This window comes from Planococcus citri, chromosome 1 (genome assembly GCF_950023065.1).
Source record: "Planococcus citri chromosome 1, ihPlaCitr1.1, whole genome shotgun sequence".
Taxonomy (NCBI): domain Eukaryota; kingdom Metazoa; phylum Arthropoda; class Insecta; order Hemiptera; family Pseudococcidae; genus Planococcus; species Planococcus citri.
The window spans coordinates 88293325-88307798 of NC_088677.1; the positions used below are offsets into that span (position 1 = coordinate 88293325).

Below are 14474 nucleotides of genomic sequence, written 5' to 3' on the forward strand. Positions count from 1 at the left end.
GTCTCGTACTACCTCAGCTATATTTCCTCTCTCCCAATACCAATCAATCAATCATTCTAAAATTCCAAAATATACCAACTCCATCGAAGCAGCTCTAATACCAGAGTTTTTTTTTGCTTTTTGTTTTTTAAAGTACCTATACAAATATTAATCTTAAACCTTTCTCAGTCTCTAGGAAATCACGAATTCGACGACGGAGTTGACACTCTGGCTAGATATCTCAAGAACATTAGCATACCAGTAGTCGCATGTAATTTGAACTTCAGCCTTGAACCAAGTCTGCAACTTCCTATCCTGACACCGTCCTTCATAATAGAGAAAAACAATCAGAAAATTGGCGTCATCGGTTATCTCTTACCTGAAACAAAGGTAAACAAAATGGAATAATTAATTCTATATACTTATAAGAAACGAAATCACAATAATTAGACGGATGCCTATGTTTATAATGAAAATATTCGATAGATTAGCCAAGCTGAGTTGGTTGTATATCATCGAAACGGTGCCAATATTGGCATCGAGGATGCTAAAATAAACTCGCATTTGATTGATATTTTAGCGGCGCGCGATTACGAAAAATCACGTCTATGGAATAGGTCCAAATTCGACCATTTGGAAATTATTTTTTTTTTTCAGTACTTTTGCAAACATGGACGATAGGGTCGCAACGTCATAAACGATTAACACCATTTCAAATGCGCGTGTTACTCGTATAATAAAAAAAATACTTGGAAGTTTCACAAAGAACAACAAAGAGAATAACTTTTTTTTTTTTTGTTTTTCAAAATGTACAAATATCTCGCATTATTATTACGACGACAAAAACGTACGATTTCAAAATAGACCAATTTTGAAAAAAGTTTGAAATGCTGTTCGCATTGTTTGAAAGGCAAAAGCACGAGCTAGCGAGCGAATAAAATCGCCGACACTGAAAATGTTGACGTTACCTAAATACAACGAATAGGTACCCATTACTATTACTCGTAGAGTTGTTTAACGTCTAGCAATTTCTGCTCGCCCTCTGCGTTCGTTTAGACACACAAAACCTTTCCTCTTCCGATAGAGAAATACCATTGAAAATATTTTATTCGCGAGGAAAATTTTTTTCAAATGTCGTCGTTTGCGATACACAAGTATGCCAAAAATTGGAACTAGTGTTTTTCACTTCTGCACCTTCATCGTCTCGTCAGTCGTCAACCACGTTTCACAGTTTATAGTTGTTGTACATTTTCTCGCAGCGATATTTTTCATCGTTGAAAAGAGAGAGGTTGAAGGGGGAAAAAAGGGGGAATACTACTTTAAAAACACAATTTCAGACATTCTTACATCGCATCGAGCTCGAGCACTTCGCAAAGATGAAAAATTCGCGCCCAGGATACGAACTCGTTGCTTTTGCAACGACGACGACGACGACGACGATATCGTAGGGAATTCAATTAACGAGGATATTTTATTCATTTCAGAACTCGTCGAATACGAGAAACGTGATATTTGACGACGAAATCGCAAGTATTTCGAGAGAGGCTCGACGTCTCAAACAGAACGGTGTAAATATCATCGTCGCTTTAGGCCATTCCGGCTTCGAAATGGATAAACAAATCGCCAGATCGGTACCGGAAGTTAGCTTAGTAATCGGAGGCCATACCAATACGTTTTTATACTCACCACCAGGTATAGTTTCCCATCCTGTGCTGTATAGTGTAATATACTCGTATTAGGTATACGAGTAGATAATGAAAATGTGTTATTTTCACACCATCGTCAACTCGACTTCGACATTCGAGGTCAATTGAGAAAATTTCTTGAAAATGTTTTTTTTTTTTTCGCAGATAAACCACCCAGCATTGAAAAGCCAGAGGAACGATATCCTTTAATTGTAAAGCAGTCAGACGGTAATAAGGAGGTTCCGGTGGTTCAAGCTTTTGCTTTTACCAAGTATTTGGGAAAATTATGGATCACTTTTGATGACAATGGAAATTACAAATCCGTAAGACCAGAAAGTAACCCGATGCTGTTGGACCACACTAAACCAGAAGGTGAGGATGTAATATTCAATTTTACAACGAAACCAAATCGAAGTTTCCAAGTTTGGATTTCATCTAGAATTCATAGTTCGGAATATGACAATAGGAATAATTGTACCCCCCTCCCCGTCAACCCTCTTGGTACAACTTTTTCCTTAAAGGGGACATCCTAAGGAACATCTTGAAGCCAATATTCCCCAAAAAAAGTTGGCCTTGCGAACAAAATGGTGGCCCTTTCGATTGGACAGGTCGGTCGAAATCGAAGATTTTGCTTTCCAGCATAAGACTTGCACAAAATTTTTTGAACTGGACTAAGCCAGATCGAAAGAGCTTGCAAAAATTCATCACCACAGCAAATTCCAAAAGCCGAAGTGTATTTTTCGACTTTTGGTGAATTTTTGAAAATCAAATTCAGGCCAATTGAATGAGAAGAAAAAAATGAAAATTTTACCAAATTGACCTAGAAAGCTGAAATATTCGGAAATACTCCGTTTTCGACCTGCCAAATCTATTGGCAACGGTTTTAAACTGTTTTGAGCAGTTCTGGAGCATCCAGCTGATTTTTGAACTTGGAATTTCCTCAACATTTCATCGAATGTAGTTGTAAATCCGAAATTCACAATTCACTCCAACTTAAACACACTATCAAGTCGACTGCTGGTGAGTTCAAGTCATTTTGGATCGTCCAGCGACATTTTGAAAATTCTTGGAGCCTTCAGTTGATTTTTGAAACTTGAAATTTCCATAACATTTCATCAAAAATACAGTTAAAAAGTCGAAACTCTCTCTGCAAACTAATTTCAATACGGTATGGAGTCCATTGGAGGGGGTTTAAGACGGTTTGAAGCTTCAAACTATCGCTTTCCAACTCCAATGATGAAATTTTGTAGAAATTTGAAGTTTCAAGATTTACTGGCGGTTCCAAGAAGTTTCAAAAAGTCGCTGGAGGCTCCCAAAATGACTTGAATCCATCCTGCAGTTAATTTGATAGCATGTTGAAAATGAAGTGCAGAGTGAATTTTGGATTTCCAGCTCAATTTGGTAACATTTTATGGAAATTTCAAGTTTCAAAAATCTGCTCAAGGCTCGCAGAACTGCTGAAAATGGCTTGAAACCGTTTCCAATCAATTTGGCAGGTCAAAAATAGGATATAACTAAAATTTCAGCTTTTTAGGTCCATCTAGTAAAATTTTGATTTTTTTTTCTTCACTTTTGTAATTATTCCGAAGTGAATTGCAAGCAATTTAAATCTGTTTTGGAGCCTCCAGCAGATTATTAGAAACTTTTGCTCTTCGAAAAATGTCACACAATCCATCCAAATTAACTTTAGCACGTACCTACTGTGCAAAGTGAATTTTGCTTTTCCAACTCCGTTTTACGAACTTTTGTAGACATATCAAGTTTCAATGATCTACTGGAGCCTCCAGCGACTTTTCGAAAATTTTTAGATCCTCCAGAAAATTTTTGAAACTTGTTTCATTTTGTAGAAACATTGGGTTTCAAAAGATTTCAAGTCGATTTGGAGCCTCCAGCTAGATTTTAGAAATTACTGGAGCCTCCAGCAGCTTTTTCGATGCTCGAAATTTGGAGTACAAAGTTAAATATGGATTTTCAGCTCTGTTTTGGTAAAATGTTAAGGAAATTTCCAGGATTGGAAAATCTATTGGAGGCTCCAGTAATTTCCAAAAAGTCACTGGAGGCTCCAAAACGACTATAAATCTACCTGCAGTTGATTTTGTGATCACTGATCAATCATATACTCGAAATTATCATTTGTTTTGTATTTTTTTACATCACATTCCTGATTTTTTTTTTTTTTTTTTGACTAAAACTATTGATTTTGAAATATTCGTTTCGTCGCAAAAATTAAACCTTACCTAGTTTAGTTGAAGTCAAAACCAGACATCTCGACTAGTCACTTGTTTTATTAAATGCAAAGAGCTTTTCATTAAGTATTTGCGGTGCATACTTTACTTACCTATATATAGTCTAATTTTCCAATTACCACACACCGAAACGAATAGTCATGTCAAGAGGGTAATTATTCTTTTTGTATGGTATTTTTGGTCCGGCACTGGTAATGTACGAGATGACTTTCATGCAGAAGTGATTGCGGTAAATATAATTTTAGCGAGCTTTTACATTCGTTCATGACAAAGTACCGCTCCGGGCTCACAAGTACACAGAGATGAGCTTTTTGTTTATGGAGTTGAATGTTGTCGTCTTGCTATATGTAGGTAGTACGATGAGTATACTTGTAAAGTGTAGATTGTGAATCGTGCTGAGAAACTCTCTAGCACCACATCAGCTTACTCGTAGCAGAGGAAAGGAAAAGAAACGCCAGCGCCGTTGCAAGCGCCAGCGCCACGCGACGCCGAGTTTCATAAATATAGTTTCTTTGTTCGTCACAATTTGTCTTCCACTCGGTTATTTCTGTTTTTTGCGCTTTTATAAATTTTAATTTGAATGGAGTTTTAATTAAAATGCTTCCGCGGCGTTTCGTTTCGTTTCCTTTGGATTTCCTTTCGCGAAACTGGCGCACAGATCTTTTTCGCGCGTGAATCGCTCATATTAACTATACTGTGTAGTTTCGATGTGGAAACTGCTTTTCGATTGTGATTTAAAAACGTTTTCACCCGGAAAATGGTTTGTTGAAGTACATCGAGGATGTCTGCGAGATACGATAGTCATTTTCGAAAAAACGAGGTCAACGCGGAAGTGAGGTATTTTATTGCGATCGCAGATCTTAGGATGAGAAATTACACAGTGTTGTCTTCACTGTAGATGGAGTCGAATTTTGAAGGGAAAAAAAGGACTTTATAGACGACCTTTCAGGGAGGTTTGGGATAAAAAGTTGAGAAAATCGGACAAAAAAGGTTGAGAAAATTTCAGTCTTACCCCCCCCCCACCCGCTAAACATTGGGGGGCAAGGGATGAGCCTCCGCGAATGCTTTTTTCAAGAACTGTGAATAAATTTTCTCGATAAGGTAGCAACCCTTGGAAACAGTAGTTCAACTACTGACCAATCATCCCATCACAGGGTGATCATTAGGGTGGTCCTTATTTTTGAAGTTGGGATTTTTTCCGCTCCCACCCCCTAAAGTGGTGACCTCGGGTGAGAAAATAATTCCCTATTTTTTATTTTTTCCATTTTCGAAAAATTTGGGCTGCGGTGGGCCCCTCAATTTTCAAAAATTTGAAAAAAAAACAATTCAAAGAAAAATTTTTAAAAATTCAAAATTTTGAGTTCCATTGTCTCTAAAAGGTTCCTTTTGAGCAAAATAGACTCTCATGACGATTTTAACCCCCTCCCATGAAAACCATGCTGACCCCACCAGAAATTTTGAATTTTTAAAAATTTTTCTTTGAATTGGTTTTTTTTCAAATTTTTGAAAATTGAGGGGCCCACCGCAACCAGAATTTTTTGAAAATGGAAAAAATAAAAAATAGGGAATTATTTTCTCACCAAAGGACACCACTTTGTGGGGTTGGAAGGAGGAAAAACCAAAAACAATCAATTTTAGGACATCTCACATAATATACAAATTTCAGCTATTCTGGGGGGTCAGCTTGGTTTTCATGGGAGGGGGTTAAAATCGCCATGAGAGGCTTTTTTACTCAAAAAGGACCTTCTAGAGATGATGGAACTCGAAATTTTGAAATTTCAAAAATTTTTCTTTGAATTGGGTTTTTTCAAATTTTTGAAAATTGAGGGGCCCACCGCAGCCCAAATTTTTCAAAAATGGAAAAAATAAAAAATAGGGAATTATTTTCTCACCCGAGGTCACCACTTTAGGGGGTGGGAGCGGAAAAAATCGCACATTTTTTTTTGCCATGTAGTTAAGGACCACCCTAGTGATCATGCACCCCATGCCCAGGTTAAAAACAGCCCTTCTCAGGGCTTCTGATGAGGAAATCTCCCTTAAGGATCATATCCATAAACATAGAGGACCTGTCAGGGCCGAAGGAAGTTATACTAGCTGAAATGGTCAAGAACCTGAACATAGATGTGAGGAATGAAACTTATTATTGATAGACCCCATGAGAAATATGGAAGTGCCATACTAGTTAAGCTTACAATGGAGGTAAAACGTACTTTACCATCTGATGAAAACAATGTCGAGATTCTAACAATTGACATGGGAGACTGCCTAGTCTCATCAGTTTACAAACCACCAAAAAATGTAGAATTTACATGGAAATAAAACAGCAATGTTCCGCCCACAGAAACAAGAATAATGGTTGGAGATTTCAACAGCCATAGTGTAAACTGGGGATATGCTGAAAATGATACTGATGGTGACCTTGTGGAGAAATGGGCTGAAGAGCAGCAGCTGAGCTTGGTCATAGATGCAAAACTGCCTGCATCCTTCAATAGTGGAAGATGGAAACGCAGATATAACCCAGATAACATTTTTGTTTCGGAGCGAATCTTAAGTCTATGTCACAACTGAGTAGTAGATCCAATTCCCCCAACCCAACACAGGCCAATTATATGCGAAATTAAGGTGGTCATCAGCCCAATTAAATGTGAAAACCTACCTCCAAGATTCAATTTCAAAAAAGGCCAATTGGAAATCTTTTAAACAGGCAATTGAAAAAAAGATAGACAACCTACATTCCAAGGGGAGCAAGAAAGGAGTATATCTCTGGAATGGAGCTGCACCTCATGGCACAATACAAGGAGTATGTTAAAAAATTGAATGAAAATCCTTTCAGTGAGGAAACCATTGAACTAGGAAATCAATTAGCAAGTGATATAGCAGAATCTAGACAAAAAAAAATGGTAGGAATTAGTGAAAAATTGTACTTCTGCAAAGATAGCTGAAGAGCCTGGCAACTGTAGAACAGACTTGATGGAAGCAAAACCCAACAGAGCAATTTCACTCAGGTTACAGCTAACCAAGTAGCCCATCAACTACTCCTGAATGGCAAGACTGACAGCAAAAGCAGCCGAACAAAAGTGGAAAGATGCATGGATGTGGAAGTTAATAACTTTGCCACACCAATTACTAACAAAGAAGTGAAGTCTGCAAACAAATTATCCAAAAATAGGAAGGCTGCTGGTGTGGTTCGGACCAAAGGCATTAAATTAGATCCAAAAAGTGTTCAATGCCTGTATAGAAACTTCAAGAATGCCAAGACTATGGCGACAGGCCCATATTATTGCATTACAGAAACCAGGCAAAGATGCAAATGACCCAAAGAGTTACAGGCCTATCTCCTTGTTGTGTCACCTATACAAGATTTTTGAAAGAGTCATTTTAAATTGCATGGCTGACTGTATAGATGAGGGACTGATCAAACAGCAGGCTGGATTTAGACCAGGAAAATCATGCACTGGCCCGATATTACGCGTAACACAACACATTGAAGATGGCTTTGACAAGAAGAAAGTCACTGGAGTAGTATGTATTTGTTGAGCTCACGGTAGCTTTTGACACAGTGTGTCACCAACTACTCCAGTATAAGGTGTACCACCTTACAAAGGATTTTAAATTTACACAGATAGTCACTGTGTTCATGAAAGACGGAAGATTCTATGTATGTGACACTCAATGGTAAAAACAGCACCTGAAGGCGGCAAAAGAACGGATTGCCCCAGGGCAGTATTTTGTCACCAATTCTCTTCAACATTTACACCAATGACCAACTAATTGGACCAGACACCAACCACTTTCTGTATGCAGATGATATTGCACTAACTGCCCAACATGATACATTTGAGGAGGTGGAGGACACACCAAACCAGACTATAGAAAACTGGACACATACTATAAAGATGACCACATCAAACCAAATCCAACAAAGACAGAGACATGCTCTTTTCATCTCAGAAATCGTGAAGCAAAGCGTCAATTGAATATTAGATGAGGTGGAACAGATCTGAAACATGCAGATAACCCCAAATACCTGGGTGGAACTCTAGATAGGTCCTTGACCTACAAAAGGCACTGTGAGGCAACTAAAATGAAAGTTGCAGCCAGGACAAATATAATTCCCAAACTAGCAGGCAGCAGTTGGGGAGCTAAGCCCCCAGTTATGAGAGTATCTGCACTGGCACTGTGTTGTTCAGTGGGGGAGTATGCCTGCCCTGTTGGGAGTTGTTCAGCACATGCAAGTAAAGTTGATGTACTCTTAAACGAAGCATGTAGATTGGTGACAGGGTGCTTACGCCCAACACCATTGAATAACCTATATGATTTGAGTGGAATTGCCCCACCAGCAGTCAGATGTGAGGTTGCATTCATGGTGGAGAAGACAAAGATGCTAAAAAATCCGCTACATCTTATGTATGGATATGAAGAACTGGCAGAAACCCGCCTCAGATCTAAACACAGTTTCATGAAAACAGCTGAAGAACTAAAAGATACCCCTAGCACAGATAGATGTCGCATATGGAATGCAGGTAGCCAGGGATGAACTAGGCAGGAAGCCCTACCAAGCGGAGAACATTTGTAATATGGACTGTGGAAAACACTTAACAGATTGAGGAGCGGAGTCACACAATCCAAGTACAACCTTCATAGATGGCAGTTGGCTGATGATGATCTGTGTGAATGCGGCGATGTTCAGACTGACAAACACTTATTTGAGTGTGAATTATCAGGAAAAATCGATCCTGGAAAATTAAATGGGACACTTAACGATGAAGCAGGCAGATTCCTTGAGTACTTGCAGGAGAAGAGTATTTAGATTTAGATTTAGATTGGGTTTTTCATGTGAAATTAGGCGTGTCGACTGGATACGAGAAAAAAAATGGTGGGAGGGGGGTTTGGGATGAAAAGTTAGAAAAATCAGGCAAAAAAAGTTGAGAAATTTCAGTCTTACTCCTCCCCCCCCCACCAGCCTACACATCGCTTCGTCACATTTCTGGATTTTTTGTGAACACAAAGAGTTTCATACTTTGGTTCGTTTAACAACATCGCATTCGTATATATCCATAACGGGTTTGTTTTTCTTTCTTATGTCGATTTCAGTTTCCACGAGAAAAGATAGGAAAAATACCGACTCTCATAACATAACGTTGAACCAACGTTAGACATTCGTTTACGTATTGATCGCCATTTCCTTTAATACAAAAGCAATACTCCAGGCTTGTCCTCAATTTATCGTACGCTTTGTCCATAATGTAATTGAGATGAATGTCACGCTGTGATGTGGGAACCTATATGGATGTGTATAGTACACGTCTACGTACTACGTAGTACCCTTCTCTCGGATCCTGCCCGATCTTATCGTACATATAGTCCGGTACTAAATAAATTGATGGAGCGAATTTACGTATACGATATAACATTGCTCGATATTCGTACTATTAAACCGCCAGCAGCCAGCAGGCGAGTAATAATACTCTGCGACTCCGTCATTATTTTCCAATAACTTTTTCTACCCTGTGCCTTGTGCCCTGTGTACCTATATTAATCCTACAAATACTTATGGAATACATATGTGATGTGTATACGAACGTGGTACGATAGTTGAAGGGGTTTATTGAAATAACCGAACCATGTGGCTTTCTTTCTCTTACCACCTCCAAGTCGTCACACCCACACAAGCAAGCTAATACATTTGTCGAATAAACGATTATATACCTAATCATTTTATTAGAATTCGCCAGCTATTACCTATTGTATCCCTTAAATATGCCTAAACTGTTCCACTTGACTGGAAACCCGATAACCTCATCGGATCGTGCAGAGTTTGAGGACACAGTGAACCTCCCAGCTGCTGAAAAACGCACACATCTAACACGAAGCCGATTCTTAACACGTAATAAGTCTATACGTAGTAATGGTAACAACTCTTGGCGATGAGCTGTGAATTTCTAATCAGTATCTGCGGATTTGTTCCCCATACACGACGAGGATTTGAATTCGATAAAGTATTATTATCGGTTTCGACAACGACGACGACGAATTTTGTCCACATTATATAGTGGCATGAAAATTGAATTCGAATCTTAGCGACTTAAAGTCTACCCCTTTACTACTCTCATCTATTCTATTTCTTCTTTGTGTACACGTGTTTTCTCATTCGGTACACCGAATCTTTCGTAGGTCTTCTCTTGCAAGTTAGACTTTTTTGGAGGGAAGAAATTCAAAACGATACAAGCTAAATATTCTGTTTTTTTTCTATACATTAGGTACTTATTGAAACGAGGAAATAATTTTTCGAGGTGTTTTAGGGTTGTCTTCCCCTCAGAAATTGTCTATACATAAAACTGATTTATTTACTCTTTCAATTTTTTGTGAATTTTTGAAAATCATTAGATATCCTAAGGGTCAAAAATGAGAAAAAAAAATCAAAATTTCAATTTCACCTAATTGACCTAGAAAGCTAAAATGTTTTTTGTACCTTATTGTCGACCTTTCTACTCCCTTCTTATCGGTTGGTACAGTTTGGAATCGTTTTAAACAATTATGGAATCTGCGACAGATTTTTTGAAAAGATTCTCAAAAAGTGTCATAAAAATATGACAACTTTTTATGTACTTAGAGTGATTTTTCGAAAACTAGTGATTCCAAAAAATGGCTGAACAATTCAGAACGGTGCGAGAGCATCTTTCATTGACTCATGAGTATTAGAAATCAAAGTATAAAGTTAATTTTAGCTTTCCAACCTCATTGGGTAAAATTTTGTGTCAGTTTCAATTTTGAAAAATCTGCTGGAGGCTTCAGAACTGTCCAAAATCGGTTTGAAACCGTTTCCAATTGATTCAGGGACGTGAAAAGATGCACACCAAATTATAGTTTTCTGAGTCAATTCGGTAATTTTTTTTCGTTATTGATTTAAAATAAAATTTTAAAAATTCACCAAAAATCAAAAAAGAAATTCTTTAGCCCACTGTGAAATATTGAGGTGCGATACATTTTTGCTTGTTTTTTCAATTTAGCGTGATCCACCATCCAGTTCAAGTTTCTTACAAGGGAACCTCTTGAGGTGTCCGCCCCCCGATTTGAACGGGGCCGCGATTTTTGGAAAGATCATGTTCTTAAACCCCCAAATCCAAATTTTCAGCAGCCCAAGTTTACTTTTCGATTTTTGGCGAATTTTTGAAAATCAAAAATTGACTATTTTGGTGATTTATGCTTTTTTTTAAAAGTACGTACTTGATCAGTAAAAATGTTCAAAATAAGTCCTAAAACTGATATTAACTACCCAAATCCAAATTTCGCCATTTCCAGCCATTCTGGAGCCTCCAGCGATATTTGTCAATTTCTCCAGAATTTTGAATTTGCTCCACAAGGCGTGAATGTGAAGTTGGGCAGCTAAAAATCGAGTTGTGTGTTATACTCGATCTGTTTAACGAGTTTATCCACATTTGAGTCGGTTTTGGGAGGGACACCTCAAGAGTGGTTTTTTTGACCAGTTTTGAAAATACTTAAGATGGTAAAAAAACACTATTGAGGTGTCCCTCCCAAAACCGACTCAAATGTGGATAAACTCGTTAAACAGATCGAGTATAACACACAACTCGAATTTTAGCTGCCCAACTTCATATTCACGTCTTCTGTAGCAAATTCAAAATTCTGGAGAAATTGAAAAGTAGCGCTGGAGGCTCCAGAATGGCTGGATATGGCGGAACTCGTCCTCAGGGGGTTTGTTGTGGACGAAATACAGCGATTCGCGCAAATTTCGAAAATTTCCTCGCAAACGGTAAAATTTTGTTTTTTTTGGATTTCTCATGATGAAAAAAGCTGGTCAAAAAACCACTCTTGAGGTGTCCCTCCCAAAATCGACTCAAATGTAGATAAATTTGATAAACAGATCGAATATAACACACAACTCGATTTTTAGCTGCCCAACTTCATATTCACGCCTTCTGGAGCAAATTGAAGATTCTGGAGAAATTGAAAAATCGCACTGGAGGCTCCAGAATGGCTGGAAATGGCGAAATTTGGATTGGGGGGGTTAATATCAGTTTTAGGGCTAATTTTGAACATTTTTACTGATCAAGTACGTACTTTTTAAAAAAAAAGCATAAATCACCAAAATAGTCAATTTTGGATGTTCAAAAATTCGCCAAAAATCGAAAAATGAACTTGGGCAGCTGAAAATTTGGATTTGGGGGTTTTAGAACATGCTGTTTCCAAAAATCGCGGTCCCGTTCAAATCGGAAGCGGACACCTCAACAGGTTCCCTTGTTAGGAGGTGGTACAAGTGTTGAGAAGTGAAGCCTCCCCGAATTTCACATCCAGAGCACTCCTCAAATGCGTTTTCTAGATCAATTTGGAGACATGTACGAGGTGGGGGTGGGATGAAGCATCGATTAAAATATATTTTTAGTACCTAATTTCGCCAAAAAAAAACCACCGCAAAACACAAGGTACACGCAGCAGACTCTCCGAAATAAAAATTAGACTGCGACGACAAAGACGTAATATTTCAAAGAGCAGTTCTGCGCCAGGAGCCGAAAGAATACAACCGTATTCGAGAGCGAAAACGTATAATTAAACTACAGGTGGATTCGTACAACATAAAAAGGACGTACGCTCGAGATAAAAGGCGAAAGGCCTTTTTCGTCGACAAGATTTATGGAGTAAGACGCTGCGGCGCAGAGCATCGTGTGTACAGGGTGTTTTCAAGACGCTTCAACGTCATCGTCGGTTAGCATATTGTACGAGTTCATCGTTTCTATTCTATACTGTTTTCACTATCATATCTTAATATCATTTTTACCGCTCACTATATTCGGCTGACTGAGTGTATGGTGCTGTAAACTTATAAATATACGTGGTAGACTATAGCACGTTCATACGTGTGCGATATATACTCGTACATATGAACAACTATACCTGCGTCTAAAGAGACAGGAGTGGGGCTGTGCGTTTTCGCGAAAGATAAAGAGAGATTATGTATCAAACCGAGAGTATGTGCCTGAGTGCGCCGGAAACGCCAAATACTCCCTTAGCATTCATAAGCTATTAATATCTATGCAGCGTTTGTGCGCGCAACTTTATAGACTAACTGCCTATTATTCTGGGCGCGCGATTACTCAAATTATACGCTTCATTTCTCGTATTAATATTAACGCGCCGCGCCTTTGCTTCTACTTCTGCTTATGCCTGTATAGTTTTGTCATCTTGACGCGACGGCGGCGTCGTCTTCATTCGTTCGTGAAATTCGACCTAATGTCATGAGAATATTACGCTCGTCGTCGTCGTCGTCGTCGAAATATTCGTACTACTCGCAGACATATTCACCGATGTCATCGTTATCATCGCTTCGCAGCGCGCGACACGACACGACAACACCGAGCACACAGCGCAGAAGAGTAGAAAAACAGCTCATACAGCTCGCTTGTGCTTTTCAAACACGCGTATACACAAACGCAAACACACCCCGAAGAGCGAGTTTAAACGACAAAAGCGCTTTAGTAATAATTTCAACCGAGATGGATCTCAAAAGGAATAATATTTCCGTCGACGCGTTTTCGGGGTCCATTTTTAAATAAAATTTAATTAAAACTGCGATACCGCTGCCAGATTATACTACGTGCAGTGCACAAGCAGCTACCACCGCAGCACGCCTCCTGTAAGATGTAGGTAGGCTACCTTCGTCCCGTACTGTAAACGCTTTCAGTCAGGGTTCAGGCTGTTTGACTGACTGCTCGTTTTTATACATTGCCATGTCGATGCCGTGGGCAGATTGCGGCTCGGATCGACCAATGCACGTGGCGAGCGACGTCAAAGGTTGCGGCTGGTGAGTCGATGTTACTCGTACACATGTTGAGAAAATATTTTCTAGTTGGTTGATGACGATCCTACGTCTGCTTTCGGTTCATTTCAAAGTGTAGAAAGGTTGCTAACAGAATTCCAGGTATGTATTTAGGGGGAAAATGTCAATATAGGGTGGCATATGCCGATAGGGATAGTTGCAAACCCCCCTCCCCTCCCACCCGTTCTTTTGAGACAACATTATTCTTACAGGGGGTATCCCAAGAGACATTTTAAAGCATATTTGCCAAATTTCCAACATAATCGAAAAAACGTGCAAAAATTTATCACTTGCCAAATTTTCAAGTGCTAAAGTGCACTTTTCGATTTTTGGTGAATTTTTGAAAATCAAATTTAAACCAAAAATGAGAAAAAAATCAAAATCTTACCAAATCGCCGTGGAAAGCTGAAATTTGGGATATGCCCTATTTTCGACCTGACAAATCGATTGGAAACGGTTTCAAGCCAATTTAAGCAGTCCTGGAGCCTCCAGCAGATTTTTGAAACTTGAAATTTCATTAAAGGAAGTTGGAAATTCAAAATTCACGTTGCACTTCAACTTCAACATGAGATTATCAAGTTGACTGATGGTGTGTTTCAGTCATTTTGGAGCCTCCAGCGACTTTTTAAAAACTCTTGGAACTTTCACTACATTTTTGAAAGTTGATATTTCCACAAAATTTCATCAAATGTATACTTGGAAAGCTTAAATTCATTCTGTAAACTAATT

General features: G+C 38.7%; 2 protein-coding genes across 5 annotated transcripts in view; one reads left to right on the top strand and one right to left on the bottom strand.

Annotated features, from left to right (window-relative positions):
* rsh (radish) overlaps positions 1 to 14474 on the bottom strand; it is a 780520-nt gene that overhangs the window by 539314 nt on the left and 226732 nt on the right. The window lies entirely within an intron of this gene.
* Positions 1 to 14474, top strand: part of LOC135839925 (snake venom 5'-nucleotidase-like) — a 37226-nt gene that overhangs the window by 8534 nt on the left and 14218 nt on the right. Inside the window, exons 2-4 of the mRNA XM_065356199.1 lie at positions 169 to 369; positions 1464 to 1671; positions 1830 to 2036. Of these exons, the coding sequence (XP_065212271.1) occupies positions 169 to 369; positions 1464 to 1671; positions 1830 to 2036 (616 nt within the window). The remainder of the gene's footprint in view (positions 1 to 168; positions 370 to 1463; positions 1672 to 1829; positions 2037 to 14474) is intronic.